Genomic DNA, 23,156 nt, shown 5'->3' with positions numbered 1-23,156 from the left:
GAAGGGATAAGACCTGTAAGATGCTCAGTCTGATCCCAAAGACTGCTTAGAACTCAGGGAAGCCACTGGGAGGCTAAGGCATGCAGTGTTAACCTGCATGTACACCTGCGGGCCAGAAAAGGGCACTAGATCTCTTTATAGATGGTGTGAGCCACCATGTGATTGCTGGGAATTGAGCTCAGAACCTCTGGAAGAGCAGACAGTGCTCTTGACCTCTGAGCCATCTCTCCAGCCCAAAAGAATGTCTCACTGTGGAGAAAACAGCCTTTGATATACCATAAAAGCCACATGATGTCCCTGGGTGAGCTTGAACCACGAACCTACCGGTTAACGGCCGAACGCGCTGATCTGCCATTCAAAATAAATCCTTCCTTCCTTCCTTGAGATGGTTTGTTGTTGCTGTTGCTGTTTTGGTTTTTTGTGTGCTTGTTGTTTTTGTTTGTGTTTGGTCCGGCACTATATCACAGCAGTGGTATTAGTAAAGGCATTGGAGTTCTTGGCGTTTTCATAACAAGTGTGTTCCTGGTAACTGCTACTAGAAACCCACTAAGCCTGTTGTCTTCAGGAACTTCCTTTTCACGAGCCCATCACTCGCAGCGCATGCGCACTGGCCCTGTTGGTCTCACCTGGCTTTTTCATGGTAACTACTTAAAAATGGAGGTTCAGCAGACCTGGAAGGTCTGTATAACCTTGGGGACAGTTGCCACAGGACGATTTTGATGGATCTTGGACCCAGTTACACTGGGCCAGCAGCCTTAGCCGCTGTCCTCAGGGGCAGTGTCTTGGCATGATTTTGGAACTACAGGACTGAAGCACCTGAAACCATTCCACAACAAGGCTAGATCGAGTTCAAGAGGAAGGGACATGGATGGCTCCTGCTGCTGGAGATACTGTCACACGGCCTCACAACATGAAATGCTGACTTTAAAGATAGTAATGTTGCTCTGAGGGCTGTGCTCTGGCATTTGCGATTGGAGGAAAAGTTCCCGATGACAGCGCGGTTCCCAAAACTCAACCCAAGGGATGAATGGTTTGAGTGCAGTACGGACCATAGATCTTGAACTAAGGGCACAAGACTGGAGTATAGAACAATCCAGTCATCTTGATAGAGAGCAGAGATGGTGGCAAGCAGAGGAATAGCCTGTGGTCCAGATGGTGACAGTAACGGTTGGAAAAGTCTGGAACCACACAAATGACAATGAGGACCATGACCACAGCAATTAGGGCCATTCATGAACAGTAGACACTCAGCACCCAGAGCCACTCCCTCTGTTTTCATCGCCAGCTGCCGCCACATCAGCCCATCTACTTACCAGCCATAAAATAAACTCGCCACTTCTGACATCCAGACCAAGCAGGCAGACGCTTCCAGGCATATTTTAACCCTTAACCTCCACGTCCTGAGTTTGTTCAAGGAGGAAATGCAGAAACGGGGTCACCAGGGCTTAACGTCTGCCGTTTCTTTCCTGTCTCCTCAGATATTATCTAAAGGCAAAAGAGACACAGACAGACAAGATGTACCACCGTGAAACACATTAGCTCTGTTAAATGGATACTGTTTATCACTCCGACTGGAAGTAAATAAAAATCAGAGAGCAGACAGTGATCACCCAGAACTCACTCGACCTTGAACGTACAGATGTGAATAAAGTGAAACCTGTCACAAATAGTGTGGGGTAAAATTGCTTGTTTCTGCACTTGCTCCCAGAAATGGGTGTTTATGGGTAATTTGTGAGTAGCCGATTTGCTGAGATACTAGGGTGGCATGACTGCTTCTCTGGCTGTAGTTCTCAATTCACACACACACATATACACACACACACCACACACCATACACACACACACACACACACACACACACACACACACACACACACTCACTTTCTGGCTTATCCGAAAGCTGTTCACTCAGAATAAAATATTCAGGGTATTGGGGAGCTTGGTGGTGCCTACTGAAAACTCTACCCTGCTGATCACTCTCCCTTGGCCATAATCCCCATTGTTCTTGGGAATCAGGATGATTTGATTCTAAACAGGTTGATGGGATTAGAACCTCAGCAAAGTGTATTATCTCTACCTCTGACGCCCACTGTTTTTGGCTTTTTTTAGAATTACATAAATGGGTCCTAAAGTTGAAGACAAAGAGTTTCTGACCACCTCAAAGACATACATAAAAACCAACATGGCTATTTATTTCACCAACATACTCATGACCCACATGGCTGCGGGTCTCCTCTTCAGAGTCAGCCATCAGAATGAGTTTGCTAGCTGACAAGAAAACCAATTCTCTATTTTTCTAGTTTCCTATGTTGTCCCTAAATTCAAACATTCTTCCAAAATAATCTTTCAAAACAATCAAATCCCCCCAGCAAAGAGAGATCCCCCCCCCCACCTCTTAGGATGTTTAAGGCAATGTGCCTTGGTTTCAAAGTTATGTGGTTCCAAATGAAGCCACCCCAACACCCTTGGCAATTCCACCAGGATATTGTCAAAGAAACACTTCCTTTCTGATTCAGGTCAGCTAGCCCCCATCTTAAGCTTTCCTTCCTCGGTCTTCAGCCAGTTTTCCTTGAGTTAATGTATATAAAAATCCTTCCTTTGGGGAGATCTCTATCAGGATTAAGTGTGTGGATTTACCTCTGAGGTTGATGTCGGTTTTCTACAGGACTCTGTTTTTAATGTTGTCTGAAAGAACCTGTCTTCCTCATCATGGAATCCCGGACCATACCCAGGGCTTACATACCAATCTACTCAGCTCTCTTGCTTAGTGTAGGAGATGGATTGATTCTGACCTGATTCCCTCTGAACTGACAGGAAATACCCAGGAAGTAAATCCCACCCAGTCATCCAAGAGACAGGAGCATGGGTAGGTGGGGTTCAAACTCACTTCAGCTCAGGCACCAAAGTCCCATCTTCACCATGTTGGTGACTGAGTCCCATGAATGAGTCTTGATCATGAGTCTATCCCAGCCATTGGACACATTTAGCAGTTTTATCCTTGGTCTCTAGACACAGGTGATAATTCACAGGGGGTACCTAAAAGTCATCCATCCAGTGCCAAAAGCGAGCGTCTGCCACATTATTCTCTGTTAGACAAGGGAATAAAAAATACCATTGACTCTTATGACAGAATCTTAGGAAGCCACCACTCCTGGCCAATCATCAGGATGGGACTTTTATTTTTGTCCTCAAGATGTTTGTTTGTTTGTTTGTAAATATGGGCAGGTGGGAAAATGCTGTCTATTTTCAGCCTCCTGGTGCTATGAAACACAAGTCAAATCCTAACTCAAACCTGCCCCCTCAAAGCCATCCTAAAAAGACATTCTCCAGCCTCAGGTTTCACAGCGGCCTGTAACAACACTTGTTGACAGAAGTGTTTCACCTTCAGGGAAGACCCAGACAGGAGAAGACAGTCCGGGCATCAGTGGCCACTCTCCAGCCCTTGTCTTTATCATCTAAAGGGTGACTTTCTGCAAGTCAGCTCAACTGGGTCGAAGTTAGGTATAAGGCTCTTTCCTCTGAACATTTTTTGGTTTTGATTTTGGTTTTTGAGGGGGTTGGTTCTTTGTCTTGTTTTGTTTTATTTTTGTTGTTTTTGGCTTTTTTTTTTTTTTTTTTTTTTTTTTGGTTGTTCGTTTTTAACCACAGCTGGTAAAAAAAATTACCAGCTCTGAAAATGACCACATGACCAAATTGCTCGGGTTAGATTTCCTCAAAGTGATCTTTAAGACTCACAGAAATCTGACTGCCTCCTACCCACAGTAGGACAACAGTTCTCCTCTGTGTGGCAAGCCTCGCTCCAAAAAACGTAGCTGTGGCAGCAGCATTTCTTCTTGTCCCTTCTTTCTCTCGAGACCCTGCTCTCCTGGTTTGTTCCTGTGCTTTGTTTTGTTTTGTTGAGACGTGATATTGGTCTGTAGCCTTAGCTAGCCCTGAGTTTACACTCCTCCTCCCTTAACAAAAGCCGGAGTTCTGAGCCACCACACTGGATCTGCAACTGTCTCTTCACACACTCACACATAGTCACATAGACACACAATGCACTCACACATGTGTGCACAGACACATATGTGCATGCATGCACACACAGCAGTATTTCAGGAAAGTCCTAAGCGCTTTGTCTTCCTAGTAGTGTCTGCCTTTATCCTGTGCTCCAGATTCCTGATGTAAATGCTGAAGAGAAGAGAATGCTTTCTTTCTTTCTTTCTTTCTTTCTTTCTTTCTTTCTTTCCTTTTTTTTTTTTTTTTTTTTTTTTTTTTTTTTTTTTTTTGTATAGCTAGCTCTGGTAACCTCCCTTGGAAATAATTTGTTATACCAATACAATCACCATAAACAGTGGGGGAGGGAGGACTTGAGTTAATTTCATTAGCACATCATAATCCAACCCAGAGCTTCACATAGGCAGCTCTTCAGCCTTTGTTTTGGTTTTCCTCTTAGTCACCCCCTAGCCTTTCTGAAGTTGCATGTGACTTCCCAATGTCAGACACTGGGTAGTTTGAAGATTGTGGCCAGATAAGTGACTATTTCTTGGGCAGCCAAACCTTCCAGGTGACCAGGATCACTAGCTGGCCAACACGTGTGACCGGGGAACTTCTGGCTGTGTGCCAGCAGGGCCTGGCCGGGTCCACAGTAGGCAGGTTATGTTTAGAGAAAAGCAAGGAGAAAATAACACGTTCTCCGGAATAAACTCTTCAGGGTCAAAATAACAGTGTGGTGTTTTTGTTCTGGTGTGAGATATAAAAAGAAAGCTTGAGTTTCGCTTCCAAACTTCTTGCCTGTTCCCCGGGCACCTCCAAGGACGTGGCTGGCCGAAGGCAAACAGTTGCGGGCTGCTGCTACGGAAAGCCTTGGCCTCTCTAATGTTGCATTTCCTCTTTCAGAGCTTTATAAATGGACTCTGACATGGACTACGAAAGACCCAACGTTGAAACCATCAAGTGTGTGGTCGTAGGCGATAATGCCGTGGGGAAGACTCGCCTGATCTGTGCCCGGGCCTGCAATACCACCCTGACACAGTACCAGCTGCTGGCTACCCATGTGCCCACCGTGTGGGCCATTGACCAGTACCGAGTCTGCCAAGAGGTAAGGTTCGACAGGTGTCTCCTCAGACACGCAGCCAGTCCCAGGCCAGCCTGAGCTACTTGAGACCCTGCCTCCTCAAGGACAGGAAAAGCTGAACCCAGTAGGAATTTGCCTGCAGCAGTGGCCCAGGCCTCCAAGGCCAGGGTTGGAGAAACTGAGGCAGGAGGATGGAGGGTGTTAAAGCTAGCTTGGGTTAAAAAAACGGAAGGAAGGAAGGAAGGAAGGAAGGAAGGAAGGAAGGAAGGAACAACTTTTTTAACAAATACATTGGCTATCACTGTTGTTTGCTCTTTATTAGTCTGATTAAATTAAGTGAGGCAGGTGACTTTATTGCATATGTAAAGCAAAGTGACCTGCTTTGTACCAGGGGAAAAAAAACAAAGGGCATGGCTGTGGCACAGCAATGAAAGCTTGAGTCATATGATGGAGACGGTGAATTAGAGGTTGTGTTGTGTCCCACTAGACGGTAGATGGGGCTGAGGGCATGCCCCTGCAGAACACTTGAGCACATGCCTCCCTCCCTCCCGCTCCCCATCCTACGATCTTTCTTTCTGCCTCCTACAGGTCCTGGAGCGGTCCAGGGATGTCGTTGACGAAGTAAGCATCTCCCTAAGGCTCTGGGACACTTTTGGAGATCACCATAAAGACAGGCGTTTCGCATACGGCAGGTAAAACAAGGCTGGGGACACCGGTGGTTACGTGCAGTTTCCTTTCCCTATCCTGAGAGGGTTAGGGAATCAACAGCAGCGGCATCATGCAGCCTTGCAATGTGCTGGGCTCCGGGCTGTGTCTAGGAAAGGAATAAATGGACCTAGTTGTTTCCATGTGTGGAGGTCAGGCATCCCCCTCGTCACTTGGAAAGTCTATTTTCGAAACCCCAAGCTAGTCAAGCTGGGAGACATGTGAGACAAGTATCTGTCTGGTCCTCCAGTCCAGACTTGTGTTACCGTGTGCCTTCATCCATGACGATGGCTCTCTTCTAGAATGTGCTGCCTGAGAAATGCTTCTTATTTCCATATGAAGGGAGCTTGTGAAAGAAAGTAAAGCAGCTGAGAAGCCCTTCTCAGGGTGTGATTCCAAAGTGAAGGGAAACAGTCGGGTCTATTTTATTTAACTTGAACAAAGAGAAAAGAAAAAGCCCAGTAAAGGGAAGTTAAACCCTGGAAGGAAACTTACGCGGGTAGGAACAAAGTCAAAATGTCTTCCTCCGACAGTCAGCACTGTCTTCTAGACACCATCACCCTATGCAGGCTCACTGAGAACTCTAAGAGCTATCTGTTCCCCTGCAGGGCGGTTTCTAATCCTCCATCATTGTAAATTGACTGGTTTCATTTCTGTTAGACTGGGGTAGCATTGTTTGGTTGTCCTTCCTTAATATCCAACGCCACATGACTGTAGAGAACCAGATTATGCACTCCCACCTAGTGATAAAGATAAACATTCCGGAAGCTTCTTCACTCTCCAGCCCTGGAAGGTCCCTAACAAGCCACTCCCACAAGTGCGAGCTTTGCTCTTCCTCTGGTGACACGAGACAGGTCCGTTTTGTTTGAAACGTACCATGTAGCCTCCCTTCTTCATGCATGGTCAAAGCAGCAAACAGCAGTGGTAGCCTAAGGATTCTTTCAGTTTCATTTGTTTCCTTTCTAATTGTATTAATTAGTTAATTTTGCTGCATGTATGCATACAACAGGAAAACATTCATATCAGGAGACAATTTGCTGGGCTTAAATATCTCTTCCTACTCCAAGGGAGGGGGGCACAAGCATCAAACTCTGGTCACGGGACTAGGCCTCAAATGCTTTTGGCAACTGAGCCATTTTCTATGTCATTTCTTTCTTGAGACAGAGTCGCACCCTATAGGCCATGTTGGCCTTGAGTGCTCTATCCCCCTGCCTCATCCTCCAGAGTGCTGGGACTACAGGCCTGCTAACTTTATCCATGTGTCTAAGATAATGGGTAAACTTGTTGGAAGCATCTGCCTTGCTCCTGGGAGGTTCATTTGATTAGTGAAGGGGCAGAGAATATGCAATTGGAGACCAGTTTGGTAAAAAAAAAAAAAAAAAAAAAAAAAAAAAAAAAAAAAGCAGGGTGCAGAAGCAAACATAATTTCTCACTGTTCTTTGATAAGTTCATACATGTACCTATGAGATGCTCTGACTAATCTCAACCCCACAGGCTCTCTTTCCTCTCTAATTCATGCCAACCTCCCTCCTTAAAATTCTCTTTCCCAGTACATGGCTTGTTGGTTTGTTTTGTGACCCACTGAGTTTAGTCAGTGCCATGTAGTTTACCACACAAGGCCCCCACTTCATGTCTGACTCCAATGCAGGCCCAGCTCCAAGTACATGTGTGGGTGTATGCATGTCACCACATGCCATGCGGAAGTTTGGGGTGTCAAGTCGTCTCTCTCTACATATACCTAGTGGGTCCTGGAGATTGAGCTCAGGTCATCAGACTTAGAGGCTAGAATGATTTTTACTCGCCGAATCACCCAAATTACCTCTATAGCCCAGCCCTCTTCAGAAATGATCCATTGAACATTTAGGCCATCCACGATATCAATGTCTTTGTGAGAGGGATTTTGGGGAGCCAAGCCATTCATCCCATGACACCTTTCCCCAGCCCTTCAAGTAGCCTTTCCTCTCTGCATTCACCATCAAAAATTGTGCTTTTAATGCCCCCACCTCTGGCCCCATAGCAGAATGTTTCAACCCAGTAACTGGCAAGGTAGAAGCCTTTCCTTGAATGTCCAGGGATTTTGATGTTGTTTGGGTTTGGTTTGGTTTGCGTTTTTGGGATGTTTGGTTTTTCTTTTCCCACTAACATTTAATGTAATGCTATCTCTGGGGTTTTCTTTTCCTTTTTGTTTTGTTTCGGGGGTGGTTTCTTTTTTTGTTTCGGTTTGGTTTTTTTGTTGGTGGTTGTGGTATTTTGGGGGAGTGTTTTTACATTTGTTTTTGCCTCCTGTTGTTCTACACACTCGAAACTAAATAAAGAGACACCCCCACCCCACCCCCGGCTCACCAAGCATGCAGGTCTGTAACTATGGTTTTAAAGAAGCAACAGTTAGGAATGAAGTCTTCGAAGAAAGGAAGGGTGAGCATAACTGGTGTGAAGGACTTTTAGAATCACAGTCCTAAGAAAGTACCTTAGAAAGAGGCACGGGATGAGCTCAGTGAGGTATCCAGGTAGACCAGCTGACTGCTTTAGCAGAGCTAGCGTTGCCTGTCCTCTCACTCCCAACTAAGCAATCTGCTCTTTTCCTGGGGCTCCAACGGCTCCGGGTCCATTGCTCTGAGCACCTGTTGTAGGTTCTGTCACCTGCCCCCTGTTCCCACTGAAACAGAAACAGGAAGCATACCTACTTGGACCCTTGGTTCCTGCGAGGGGCCCTCCTGCTGACTGTCTGCTTTTACCTTGTATTTATTTCCTCGGTCCCTTCCCACACCCTCAGCCTTCAGGCCTGTGGCCACAGACCCCACCCAATGCAAGAGAAAGTAGAACCTAGACACCTACTCCTTCCCCATCTCTGCCACCAGCATCATTCTGGATATGTGTACGATGCGGCGCCATATTGATTCGGTACCCAGAAGGCTACGCTTTGTGGGAAAACATGGTAGCACATTTTGAAGCTCTCTAGTCTGTAGAGAACTTCAGCCAACTCTCCTCGTTGCCGTAAGAGAGCCGTTTTACTTCGTGGTGGCTTCCCTTTTTAACTTCTGTTATGGAAGAGAGAACATAATTGCAGCTTCAGCTAATCACTTTGGTGTAGAAACCTACTTTTGTGCACATGCGTGTGTGTGCATGCTGGTGTGTCTGTCAGTGTGCGTGTGTGTGCAGGCCTGAATGCATGTGTGTGTTCCATATGTGTGCAGGAGCAGCCAAATATCAGAAGAGGGTGTTGGATCCACTGCAACAGGACTTCTGGATTGTTGTGAGCAGAGAACTAAACCCGGGCCCCCTGTACGAAGAAGAAGCGATCTTGTGCACGGAGCCATGCATGCTTCAACCCCTAAGCCTGTCTGTTTTGTTTGCTTTCTCTTGGTTTTGCTTGTACTTATGTTTTCACTGCACTTGGTGTGAGCCACACTTGGACAGGATAAGCAGCCACCATAAACTTTGAGCCACCCTGTCTACGTGCCAGGGCATTTGGAACCTTGTTAAAATAATTAATTGCATTCCCCGGGTGACAGCGAGAGAAACCAGACTCATGTCGGGATGCCTCAGAGACCTTGGTCCTGGCTCTCTCTGCTTCTCATCACAATGAAAGCTCACATGTTACCCCTCCAGTACTCCAGTATTAGAAGGGTCAGTCTTCTAGAACAATCCATCAGCTCTAGTAGGAATCAGTGGCAGGCAGCTGGCCACCTTGAACTGGAAACCTTTCTAACATGGTTCCACTGTACACAGAAGGCCGCTGCTGTCTCCCTGGGGCTTACTATTTAACCCCATACCTTCCCCCACTTTGCCAGCTAGAAAAGATAGCTCCAGTGTATCAAAGGTCTTCCTAGATCTCAGACAACATGACATTTCTGCCAACATCAGGTAACCCATCCCCTGGGGAACCCTATCAGGCAGGGGGTCTCCAGACACTGGTGAGGAACTTCTTTGCCTCCCCGTCCTGAGTCTCAAGGGGCAGTCTTGCTCTCCAGGGCTCCCGCTGCTTCTCCTACGTCAAAGCGCCTCCACCTCACTTTAAACAGGATGCAGCTGAAAACAACCCCACCTTGGAGAGCAAAGTTTCTGTTTGTTCCGTAGTTGTGCAATTGTTGACTGGAATTGTTACCCCTGGTTTACCTTCTGGCTCCTTTGCCCTCGGGAGGACAAGTCACCCACATCCCAGCAGCTGAGGGGGGTCTCCCTCCCGCCTCCTGAGCACCATCCACTTAGGGATGAACTTCTAAAGCTCTTCTCTGGATCTTTTCAAATGTCAAGAACAAAACCATACATAGTAACCGTGACTGTCACCAGCCGCTCTCTTCCTGGCAACGAAGAGCCTCTTAAAGGGATATCACTCATCTCTGAGAACGACAGGTCACACTTTGATACTGGGCATCTGAAAAGGTCGGGAAATAGGATGAGTTGTGCCTTTAGGAGGGCACATGGGATGCTCTCCCTCTCTCCTCTGAGCCAAGCATGTGTAAGTAACTGCGGATGTCAGTGTTTCCTTGACTGATCGGCCCCGGGGTCAAATGATGCTAAAATCCAGGGATGCTAAAGGTGCCAGCAACAACTACAACATAAGCTGAGCAGCCCCGGATGTCTGTGCTCCTGCCCAGAGCCCTCCATATTCTTCCTATTCAGCCTTGTTGTTCTGGTGACCCTGCAAAGTAAGCTCATTTCACAGTTGAGGAAGCAGCTACAGGAAGGGCCAAGGTCAAGCAGCTGCAACAAAGCTGATCTGAGTTTTCCTTCCTGGTTTGGCAAACTACAAAGTGCACGATCCCGCCACACAACCCCCTCGTTCATGGCTAACAGCATGGCTGGGTGGCTAGGTGGCAGGCTCACTGACTGCTTCCTCCTGGTCTCATATGTCTCACACTGTCTGTGGAGAATGAAAACCAGCATTCTCCTGTCTTTCCAGCTGGGATGCTCCAGGGTTTCATGTAGCCTCCTTAACCCTCAGCAGATAATCTGACTCTGTGCATGCATCCTTAAGCAGCCAATTGTGAATACATGAAAAACTTAAGAGTGTGTGTGTGTGTGTGTGTGTGTGTGTGTGTGTGTGGTGTGCACAAATGTTTGAGTGTGTTATGCATAAATGTGCATGTGTATATATGTGTGTATGTATGTGCATAAATGTGTAGGTGTATATATGTGTGTGGTGTGCATAAATGTGTACAATACATATATGTGTGTGGTGTGCATAAATGTTTGAGTCTGGTATGCATAAATGTGCATGTATGTGTGTGTGTGTGTGTATGGTATGCATAAATGTGTATGTGTTTATGTGCACCTGTGTGTGCATATTCATGTGCACCTGTGTGTGCATATTCATGTGCACCTGTGTGTGCATACAGGGCATTTGTTCATGGAGGCCTGAGGGTGGTGTAGGGAATTTTAGTCCATCAGTTTCAGCTGATTCTTTGAGGCAGGGTCTCTCATTCAGATCCAGAGCTCACCAACACAGCTAACCTGGCTAGCCAATTTACTCTAGGCATCCCAGGTCTTTACTTTCTGAGTGCTGGGATCACTGTCAAGTGACCACACCCATATGGCATTTACATGGGTTCTGGGGAATCAGTACACCATCCGCCATGCTTTTGTGACTAGCATTTTAGCCACCAAGCCATCTTTCCAGCTCTTGAGAAGTGGTGATTCTGGGTAATTGGGGAGGGGAGCATTTCTTTTCCCTCCAAAACAGTTAACCGAGCAATTCAGAACAGCCATAATTGCCTACAGTTCTTGCACACTATTTACAGTCTAATTGGGTTCACTTATGGCCTGCTTCATTTTTACACAGATTTCTCTCAGGCTCTGTTTGCCCCCACCAGGAGTACAGTGTGTGTTTGAAATGATAACATTAATCAGAGCTGCGGTTTCTGGGTGTCTGTTTAGATAAGATGGCTTGGGTTTCGTGTTAAAAGTCCATGAAATCAGATATGGCTTGGATACACTCAGTTTCCAGTGCTTCGTGGAGGCTCTTTAAAATATTCAAGACTCTCTTTGCCCCAGGGTTTGTGTCTTTGCCTAAGCTTATGACCAATAACAAGAGAAAGGGAAGAAACGATAGTCACATCTGTCCAAGAGTCTTCTGAGTTCGCCTGTCCTGTCCAGGAACATTTTTGAGTGATTTCAGAGTGGCAGACAGCCTGTTAGACGACAGATATGTCAGGAGAGGGCTGGCTGAGGTCAGGACAAGACACAATGACTGAGGACATTGGGCTGAACATGTAAATAGTCTTAGGGACAGGGCCATCCTTAGCTTGTTTTTTTTTTTTTTTTTTTTTTTTTTTTTTTTTTTTTTTTTTTTCTCTTCTTCATCAAGCTTTGACAGCAGGCTTTACAAACAGACACCAAGTAGCAAAGGGGAAGTTTTTGGAACATTACTCTGAGCATCCTCTTGTGGCTGTACCAAGGGGTCTATTAAGTGCTTGTGCCCTGAAGGCACCATGTCCTACAGTTCCTGTAACACAAGGTACCAAACTCTGCCGTGGCCTCAGAACAAGACCCTAAGTCTGTGAGCCAAGACCTCAGCGTGGTGCTTCTTCTAAAGTTAGTTCTGCGGTGAGATAAACCAGCCAGTACTGGCCAGTCCTTGGGTGGCCCTCAGCCCATAGGTAGGTCACCATTCTTCAGGAACTATCACCTCATTCTTTCCCAAGCCTCACAGAAGGGAAAGATGAGAGCAAGAACTTCCAGTGAGTGGGCCCTGGGTGGCAAAGTGCAGATGCTGTGTGACTTCAAGGAAGTCTACAAGCTATGAGCTGGTTGCCTAGGGAAGATAGATTGGCTCTGTCTTTCACTACTGAGACGAACAAGCTGACAAAAAGCAGCTCGAGAAAGGGAGAGGTTTCTTTTGGCTCACATGGTTGAAGAAGGGATGCAGCCCACCTGGGTGAGGAAGCACGGGAGTATTATGTGGCTGTTCAAATCCCGTCTGCAATCAGAAAGCAGAAGGCAAACAGGAAGTTGGGCGGGGCTACAGAACCTCAACTTCCTCCACCTTAAGTTCCACTCTCCAGTGACCCACTTCTAGCGCCCTCTCCTTCTAAAACAGCCTCACCAGCTGGGGACCCATTGATCGAACAAATGAGCCTAGGAGACTCGGTTCCCATCCAAACCACAAGAAGCCGAGTAGATTACCAAACCACACAAGGAAACTCAAGCGTGTTGGAGAAGTTATCTTTGATCGCGATCGTGGTTTGAGCGGGAAGAGAGGTGTCAGAGCTGACCAAATTAAGTATACGACAGATGAATATTAAAAGCTTAATGTACTGCAACTTTATCTCCATAAAGTTTAAGATAGGAGGGAAAAGGGAAACCTTGAGCTAAAGATGGGGACCACCATCCTCCAGTCACAAGAGGGAGAGCCCACGGCAGAGAGGTTAGCTGCCTGGTACAGGGACCATGCTTACTTTGTGTTCGTGTTCCTCTCTTCCCTAAGGTTTATTTCTCTGGGTACCCATGACAGTGAGACAGAAAACTCTTGGTTCCATGAGAGGTTTCCATCTCTTCTGTCCTCCACAACTGTCTGCTCACAACCTGGAGCATGTGAGAACTGGGGTGCAGAGCTGAGGAATAGGGTGCACCATTGCTTTGCCTTCCATCCTGGGTCTCATCCTCTCTTTAGAGCTCCATCGTGGCTCTAGACAAACAAACCATGTCACCCGAACTTGCCTGTCCTTGCTGTTTTAATTGGCTGTCATCATTGTCCTCTTGAATATTCTTAAATCGGGGCTAATTTGTATTGCTATAGATGATTTCCCAATTAAAGGTCATTTCTTTCCTGAGTGTCACCCCTGAATTCGGTTGGGATAATTTCTACAACCGTTGTCAAGGTCCAAATGAGCAGAGATAACAGTCACGTGGCCCCGAAGGCTGTCCCCCGGTAGCTTGGCCAGTAAAGTAGGTAAATTCGAGAGCAACCCCAAGAGTGTCACAGTCAAGATGCTGAGCAGATGGGCAAAGAGGACAGTGATTGACAGTGGTTATCTTCTTTGGACCTTTGCTTTTACTGTCTGCAAGCTTTACCAATGGTCAAATTTGCAACATTGACTTTTTTCAATACAAAGGAAGAGGAATAAAAAAAACAAAAACCCACCAATTTGGGGTTGTTTCTATTTTGGGATTTTCTGGTTAGTAAATAGATTCCAGGCCACAGTGCTTTTTCTCTCGAATTAGTGGGTCAAAGGCAGGAGTCTGATGAATAATTCTGTGGTCCGTCATTCTAGAACCATCTTTCAGAAACTACAGACCATAGGACACAGCTGTGGGCCAAAAGCAAACATGGTCTCTCTCTCTCTCTCTCTCACTGACTGCTACCCACAAGGTATTTTTCTGGAGGATTTTAAAGAAGTTTCCGTTGTTTCTCTAGTTGGTCCTGTCTGCTACACAAAATGTTCTCAGATAATCTTCTCGGTAAGTTTAGTGACCTCCCAGCAACTCTTGATATCAGTCACTCATGACACACATTCCTAAAGTGAGCCATGACCTGCGCCACACTCTTCCCCTCAACCCCCTGCCCCAGCCCAGGAAACTGCGCAAAGGACAAATTTCCAGGCTGTGGGAAGAAAAACAGAGGAAATTTAGTGTGTGTGTGTGTGTGTGTGTGTGTGTGTGTCTGTCTGTCTGTATGTCTGTCTGTTTATGTTTGTGTGTACCTGTCTGGTGTGTGTGTGTTTGTACATATTGTCCAGGTGTCTGTCTGTGGTGTGTGTGTGTGTGTGTGTATGTATACTTGTGTGTGCCTGTCTGTGGTTTGTGTGTGTGTCTATGTGTCTGTTTATGTGTGTGTGTACCTGTCTGGTGTGTGTGTATGTGTACATATTGTTCAGGTGTCTGTCTATGGGGTGTGTGTGTGTGTGTGTGTGTGTCTGTATATCTGTGTGCCTGTCTGTGGTGTGTGTGTACATATTGTTTGGGTGTCTGTCTGTGGGGTGTGTGTGTGTGTCTATGTATACTTATGTGTGCCTGTCTGTGGTCTATGTACATATTGTTTAGGTGTCTGTCTGTGGAGTGTGTGTGTGTGTCTATGTATACTTATGTGTGCCTGTGGTGTGTATGTGTGTGTCTATGTGTCTGTGTATGTGTGTGTGTACCTGTCTGTGGTGTGTGTGTACATATTGTTTGGGTGTCTGTCTGTGGGGTGTGTGTGTGTGTCTGTATATTTGTGTGTGCCTGTCTGTGGTGTGTGTGTACTTATTGTTTGGGTGTCTGTCTGTGGGGTGTGTGTGTGTGTGTCTATGTATACTTATGTGTGCCTGTCTGTGATATTCGTGTGTATGTTTTGTATGTCTGTCTGTGGTGTGTGTGTGTGTGTGTGTGTGTGTGTGTGTGTTTGTGTGTGTTTAAAAAAGCAAGACAGTCTTTGTAATTGAGGGCATCCCTGAGCCTTAATCTAGTTGTAATCTCCTAGAATTAATCCAAAAAGCAACCTGCTCCCCGTTCTTTACATTTCTTTGGCTTCTGAAGAGAATCTCACTCCCGGCAGAGAATCTGCAGCCATTGTTCCTCCAGAGTTAGGAAAAGCAGCCAACGGACTTTTAAGATAAATTCAAGTAATTTTTAAGAAAGCATATTAACTGGCCAACCTCTGCTTATGTCCCCAAGACATCCCGTGGCTTCCAGGAAAAATAGTCTGAAGAACTGTAATGACTCACATTCTGTTTTCATTCCTTACAAAAACTCCAGCCGATCCCCTGCCCGGCTTTATTAGCCTAGTTTCGTTTCTTTTAGATTTGCAATCTGCAGACATCTGTGTACCCTTCGTGTAGTACTCTTGGGTACCTCACAGGCCTTATAACGAGATCAAAATCAAATCTCGTGAACACAGTGTGGGGAATCGTGAGAATGGGCTAGCTCCAGGTACTGTGGACAGTTAGCGGCACACATTATAACAGGGCTGTGGTACACTTGGCTGAGTAAAAGCCATATATTTCCTTGTGCCACTTGGTCTCATCCTGGACCTGGCCATTCAAGCTCTGTCCACACAACTTTCTGCAGCCCAGATACCACCTGCACTGTGCTCTCCTCCCAAGGCCAGCAGAGGATGTCCCCTCGGATCTTGGGTTCTGCCTCCTCTCCGGTCCTCTGATTTCTGCTTGTACTGTCCCTTCCTGACGCCTGACCCTTGGGCACTCCAGTTTAATCAGGTACCATCCTAGCAGTGACATCAGCTCATACAACTAGAAATTATAGCATGTCATTCCACTCAGAACCTCCTCTCGGGAACCCACCAGCTCAGCAAAAGCAAAAGCCACCCACCCCTGAGGGTCCTCCCACCTCATCCTTTCTGCGGTTCGCTTCTCCTCTGCCTTTCTCCTCCCCACTCTCCGACAGCAATGTGCCTCTTTCCTCAGGGCATCTGAGGCATGCCTGCCTTGGGGCCTCATCTTTGCACTAGCTGTGGCTTTGAACTCTTCTGTCCCCTGTCTGACCCCTCCCTTCCTTCAGTTATTACTGTACTGGACCGCCACCACTTCAGAGAGGCCCTCCCCAGAGGTCCCGCCTCCAGCAGCCCCGCCCCCCACCCCACTCCCCGCCCCCTTTCTCTGTTCCATGTTCTGATTGGCTCTTTACCTAGCATCCAATTCTCTGTTTCTAGCCGCGTCTATCCTCCACTGGGCAGGCATGATAAAAGATAGACAGCCAGGACAGTTGTCCCTAGTGTTTCCAAGAAAGCCTGGTGTGCAGTAGGCTGTCACTGCTATGTACAGAAAGAGTGGCGGGGTGACTGCCCAGGGAGACAGAATGAGGCACAGAGCAAGCCCCGCGGACCTCACAGACTCAAGAAGATGGTTGAGAAGCCTGGACAAAAATCTTTCTCACCGTGCTCAGAAAAGAAGGCTGGTTGACAAATTTTGCCTCCTTAGAGCTCTAGCCATTAGACTTCCCACCCGTCAGTGCCAGAGGGACTCGAGAATTTCCTGGATCTGCTACTGACCTTACAGCTCAGCACAGGAAGCATGCCTCTCTGGGTTATAGCTTTGAGGAAAAGAGGACAGGAGAGCAAAAAAAAATTTTAGGGAGTTGGGAGAGCCATCCCTTTGTTTCCCTCCCCCTGCCAATCAAGGAGGTTATTTTGGGTTTTTGTTTTGTTTTGTTTTTTTGTCTGTCAGCCAGGCATTGAGACCACTTGTTATAATAGGCTGATGGGTTTTCCCGCTCACGACTACATGAAGTGTGAGCCCACTCTGTATAACAAATTGGGGGGGGGGAGCTGAGGGGCTGCTCACTGGTATCACTTTCCTCTGTAGCTTTCTCGCTGCCTCAACAGAACTATCCACAGCAGCCCACTTAACGGAGGAAGGGTCTGTTGTCTGGAGACACAGTCTGCCACAGCAGCTTTGCAGCTCAAACTGTGGTGACAAGAATGTCCACAGTCAGGTGACAGAGAGAGAAGAACGCTGGTGTTCAGCTTGGGTTCTCGGGTTTATTTAATTTGAAGCTCCCTACCCCCATTCATATTCGGGGTGGGTCTTCCCCCACCTCAGTTAAACTCAGAGACCTTCCCTCACAGCCAGAGCTATGTGTCACAGGCCGTTCTAAATCTTCACTAGTGATCAGTTTGGTTGGTATGGCCATTAACTGCTGCACCCTTTGTACTAGGGTGGAGGAACTGGCCATTTTTTGAAGCTCTACTGTTGTCTGCAACCCTGGTAACAATGGTCGGCTGTGGGTGCTACTTGCCCACTCTTAAAAGCGTGCCTTGTTTTTAGCCAGATTTCTGTTGGGGTGGTGGGAGCTAACACGTCACTTCCCAGTAAAAACTGCATTTACAATCTTGGAAGAAGTAGTCACGCATGCTAATTGCTCCCAAATCTGGATATATTTCAGGATGTTTTGACAGTTTTCCCCACATAACATCTGTACTTAAAGAAGCCTCACTGCTCTTGGTAAAGTATTGGCTTGATTTCTCCGCTCACATCCGGGGTCCTGCATGGTTCAGCCCTGCTCTCCCCAGAACTCCCAAACCAGGCGCTACCCCTCCTCCCAACAGGCCTGTCCATCCTCCATGAGTTTCCCCAGCCATCCATCTTCGGCCCAGTCGTGTGCACCATCTCTGACAACTCCCTCCACATCTCATATACCCAGGCTGCTCCCCTACTAAAACCCAGAACCACATGCCCCACCTCCATTATGTTCCCTGCGCTGTTTCAATGTGTCTGTTTCCGTAACACTGTCAGAGTATAAAATGCATGAGAGGTGTGTGGTCACTGTGAATGGTTTGGAAATGTTTCTGGAAAGAACCTACCTCAGTCATCAGCCGGGAGAGGGAGCTCACAGGCCCACGAGTGGAGGTCAGGATCTCCTCACTTGAGTCTCGGTTAGAGGCAGATTCCTGTGCACTGGCATAGAAAGCCTGTTTGGCTGTGACTGTGGCCCCTACCTGTGTCAAGAACTCAGTGGTTCCTCCTAGAAAAATTAAGTAGGTCTAGAGGCAATGGTAGCTTATACTGAACACAGAATAAAAGTCTCAAGAAAACATAAAGACAATCCAGAGAAGGCAGTCCAAGAGAGAACTTAGGGAAACAGCACATGGAGCATCTTCTAAACTTCATGTGAGTCTTGCACTAGATCCACCCTGAGCTGAACACATAGGAGAGGAGCATGTGATCTATCTACTCCCTCCATTCCAGAGACCAGGTGGAAAAGCTTCCATTTGCCGTGCCTGCCAAATCTGTCTGACTTGATGTTTTTAGATAAAAAGATGAATGGGGGTGGAAAAGACTTTTCTTCCACTTAAGCAGGTAAAGAAACCTGGGTCCAGAGTCCCCTCAGTGTGGTACCTGTGGTAAGGCTGATGGACCCAGCAGAGATGGGGAACCCTCTGTGAAAGGAAAGGACTTAGGAATGGCATTCCTAACAGTCTCTGCCTTTAAGCTTCTGGTAGCTTCTCCAGTCTGTTCCCACCACTTCCCTGTCCTTATAAAAACAGCTTTTGAGACCCCCTGCTAACCGCTGTTGAGTGTGGCTCCAGGTAAGGTATGTGGAAAGGGTAGCTTTTCTCAGATTTCTTTAATTTCTCAGCAAAGATTAGCCCAGGCCTTGTGTGCACACTTTACCAGGGCATCTCTGGGAATCCTTTGTATGCTATCTTTGGCTAGTGTTTCCACCAAAAAAAAAAAAAAGAAGAAGAAGAAGAAGAAGAAGAATGTTCTGGGATTTATTTAACATACAAAGGAAAACAGAGACAACCAAGGTTGGCCTCGGCCCCTACAGTCTTGAGTGATTTGGCCCTCCTCCCACTCCAGCCTCTCTTTTCTGAGGCTGGGCACACCCGACTGCTCTAACATTGACTTCAGACCAGTTTGGAGTTAAAACAATCAAAATATTACTTTGTGGACATTATTTGATGTGCTAGTACCCAAGAGAAATATACTGATATTTCTTCTTTTAGCAACAACAACAAAAAAAATTTCCCTTAAACACACACACACACATTCACTATGCCAATGAACAAAAGGATGTACGTATTCCTAGCCCCTGTGTGTGTGTTTCTGGGTTTGTTTACTAAGCCAATTTATCCCGGTCATAATTTTTAAAATAAAAATCAATACAATATGCCTTTGAAATCTCCTCCTGCCTTTTTTCACTACTCAAAGCTGGGAGTTTAAAGCTCAACACACCCAGGGCTTTGTCTTTGAATTCCAGGTTTTCAACCCCAAGTAAGCTAGAGGGCTCCATTTAAATCCTCCCATTCCTTTTACAACTGAAATAGACCCTGAGGTCATTTCCAGACAACCCACTCTGCCAAGTCTGTGAACGCAGCCTCCCCTCACCCTCCACAATTATTTTTAAACCCACTCTCCAAACTGAAACAAAACAAAACAGTAACAGAGCCATGGAGGCAGAACTTCTAGAAGCTATCTCTCTCCTCTTTATCTTCCGTAGGGGAGGCATTTTAAAATACGGGTTTATGTCAGGCACTGAGCAGCCCCCATGCAAGAATGCATATCTCTAAACTCCTTGGAATCCTGCCCAAAACTGGAGATATTCTTAGCTGCCCATCTCCTGCCTTCATAAGGAAGGGGACTGGGAATCCAAAAGGAATACATGGAATTCTCCAAATAGTGACTTGATTTTAGTAGGTGCTTAGACCACAGAGGATGCTAACACATTGCCAGAGAGGGTTTGGGGGAGGAAGTATCCGCGGCATCCCTGTTCACAGCTCCATATCTCTGACCACTGATTCTCAGCCTCTGTTGGAATTTGTCCATTGGACAGCAGGACCTTCTGCTGGGAGCACACACCGGGCTTCTCCCATGTTCGTATTTAGACCAACTGGGGTTCAACAAAAAACAAAGCTCATAGTTAAAGCTTAATCTTACTTTTATCTGACTTCAGTGTGAAATAAGAGGGACAGATTTCCCCCTAGCAGCTAGGCAAGGAGAAAAGAGAGAAAGAAAGAAACTGTATCCCAAGTTATATAAAAATTTCAGTTCATTGGGTTACTTTAACATCAATGACATAGAGTTGTTCCCTGTTCGAGTTAAACTTGAATTTTGAGGCAGTGTTATCTTCAGAACACAGTTCCCCCACAGAATTCAAACATTTAGACGCTGAGCAACATGGTTAGACACTGGTACCTCTGGACCTGCATTGAGTCACAAAATTGTGCAGCTATCAGAAGATTCCATCTGTCTGCTACCATCACACTCCCATCCCAGGTCCTGTCAGGGCTTGACTATTGGGTCATCTAGATAATAGTAGCCGCTATGTGTTTCATGGCATGAGTGATCTCACGGTTACCTTGGCAACCAAGCCAGCTCGGATTTCAAAACCTCACCTTGCTAGCTCATAAAATTGACCTTTAGTTACATGTCTGTCTCAGAATCGACGTCCATAGCTGCATGCCCTAACACAGGAACTGATGACATTAATGATAACACACAGAAGATGCTTCACACACACTCGCACCAAGGAGTCCTCAATCTTGACCGTGGATGCATTTGCTCAATTCTTTGTCTGAGACGCTGAACCACACGTGTTATTCTTGGCATGCCGACATCCTGTGATGGCCTTATTTTATGATCAGCACAGAGCCCAAAGCGAGACTTCGTTAGATACACAGTATAACCAGGGAGGTGAATATCAGAAAGAAAAAAAAAAAGTAAAAAAGTAATGTTCAAAATATCCTCTGTGTTACTGGATACCCTCATTCGTGCTGATTGGAAGTAAGACTGAGCACAGAACGTCCTAGTTAAATCAGAATCTCAGAGACAAGCTAGCTACCTCTCCTTTTCATTCCTATACTTACGGGTATTTCTGCACCTTTGATAACTCAACCAGGATGCTTGAGATTATTCTAATTATCCAGAGCAACACATTCACCGTTGGTGAGTCCTAGCTTCCCTTCTGTAATTCGAGAACATCTTAAACTTGGAACTTTCCCCTCCCTTTGCTATGTCTGGTGCAATCACCAACCCCACGCCCCCACCCCCCACAACCCCACCCCCCACTCTGACGAGGGCAAATACAGGGAAGGGCTCAACTTGAAAATTGCATTTAATGATAGAGCCCTGCAGAGCTCTGCATTGTAAATGATTATTTTTAGACATTTTATGGCTGCCTGTGTATTATTTGTTTACCCCCATTGATATGTAGAAAGAAGAACCCGTTCATGATTTAAAGGTTTTTTTGTTTGTTTGTTTTGTTTTGTTTTTTTAATTCATAGACTCGATTGTTCCCATCACATAAACAACAAAGGCAATACATTCACATCTCATAAAAGCCGTGAGCCAGTTGGTGAGAAAGCCTTTTCTGTTCTCCATTCCCCTGCCTGGCTGTTCTTTTAATAATAAAATAAGATAAAATAAAACAGCACTCAGCACATTGTAATGTAGAAGGGGGTGTATTATTCCCGTCTTCCACCTACCATCAAACACCATATTTGAACAGCCTGTCTTACACGACGATTCTTTGACTTCTAGGCCGGTAAGTTATACTGTCAAAACAGAAGCTCCTGTCTTCGATTTTCACTAGAAGCCTTTTCTTTCTTTCTTGTGCCCATGTACTGTTGGGAATCGCCTGGAACGTGGGAAGGGTTTGCTTCCAGCACTGTCTGACCTAACCTGCTTCGTTTTCTTTCTTTACACCTAGCTAAAAAGAAAAAGAAAAGAAAAATAAATGAATCCAAATTCCTGTCAAGCCAGGTTTTATCTGTTTGGAAGCAGATAAGCAAGGGGTTGTGCTCTGTATCTGTGTGCGTGAGCAAGAAGGGCCCACATCTTCCCTTGTATTTGCTGGCCCCATGCGGCAAATACCGCTGACCTCGTCACCAGCTATTTGCTTTCTCTCATTGGGTCCGGTCATCTTCCGCCTTTTTGTGTTTTATTAAGTGGGTGAAAGGTAGTCCTTATTGTCTCCTCTCATCTTGCAACTATTTCTCGAGAGCAGAAATAGTTCCGGCATGTTGGGAATTCCGGGACTGAACGACTCTGGCTGACCATCTCTTGGGGGGGGACACTTCACGGAGGGGAGGGTGCATCTACATTCCACAGTAAGACTGCGAAAGAGCCGCGTGGCCGTCTCTGGAATGTGGGGGTCGAGGAGGGGGCTTAGCAGGCTGTCTGCATGACTCAAATGGGTTTTATATCCAGCCCTGGTTTCAAATCTTAGTTTAACTGTGACATGACGTCATTAAGTAAGTGGGAGAAGAGAGAGGGACCGTGATGGCCAGAGACGCGTGTGAGCCTCTTCTGCGGTTGCCTTTCAGGTCCGATGTTGTGGTCCTCTGCTTTAGCATCGCAAATCCCAACTCCCTAAATCATGTGAAAACCATGTGGTATCAAGAAATCAAGCACTTTTGCCCTCGAACGCCTGTCGTCCTGGTCGGCTGCCAACTAGACCTCCGCTACGCTGACCTGGAGGCTGTTAACCGGGCCAGACGCCCCTTAGCAAGGTAAGCTGAGGACCCCACCTTCGGCTGGCACCCGGGTGAGAATTTGCAGACAGCTCAGATTTTCAGTGGCCACCGAGGCTACACCTATGAGCCACAGGCTTTAGCAAACTTGGCCATTCATCCTGAGGTTACTGTGCTGACAATCTCATGGCCCTGTCTGGTCTGGTCTCATAAAACCGTTGACCAGTGCTTGGAAGGAATTCTATGGTTTGAAATAGGCTGTGCGGTACTGCTTTAGATAACGTACCGAATTGAATAAAGTCCTATACAAAATGTTAGCCACCCAAAATGGTGGCATTCTTGCAGTTGCGCCTACTTGGAATAGAGTAAGTTAAAGCTCTTCGAGATCAGCCACTGTTTGGGCCAGTATTCCACCCTAACAAAGATGACCGTTCAGTCCCACAACTGTGTCTAGATTGGCTTTGGCATTGTGATTTTTCGGATTCCTAATATTTTGTGCAGTGCTGGAAAAGGAACCTAAGGCCTTCCACATTCTAGGGAGACAAT

The 23,156-nt window shown here is 46.4% G+C and overlaps 1 protein-coding gene across 4 annotated transcripts in view; it reads left to right on the top strand.

The window, feature by feature from the left end:
- The window catches only part of RHOBTB1 (Rho related BTB domain containing 1), a 72,120-nt gene that overhangs the window by 24,276 nt on the left and 24,688 nt on the right, over positions 1–23,156 (top strand). For 3 of the 4 annotated variants that reach the window (XM_080937810.1, XM_080937809.1, XM_080937811.1), the window contains exons 3-5: positions 4,882–5,083; positions 5,648–5,751; positions 22,464–22,649. In XM_080937810.1, the coding sequence (XP_080793936.1) occupies positions 4,892–5,083; positions 5,648–5,751; positions 22,464–22,649 (482 nt within the window). In that variant the 5' untranslated portion in view covers positions 4,882–4,891. Of the gene's footprint in view, positions 1–4,881; positions 5,084–5,647; positions 5,752–14,086; positions 14,165–22,463; positions 22,650–23,156 lie in introns of those variants that run through there. The other variant, XM_080937812.1, reaches the window with a different exon arrangement.

Source organism: Micromys minutus, assembly GCF_963924665.1.
Source record: "Micromys minutus genome assembly, chromosome: 25".
Taxonomy (NCBI): Eukaryota; Metazoa; Chordata; class Mammalia; order Rodentia; family Muridae; genus Micromys; species Micromys minutus.
The sequence above is the reverse complement of the archived record's forward strand: the minus strand, read 5'-3'. Positions and strand labels throughout refer to the sequence as shown.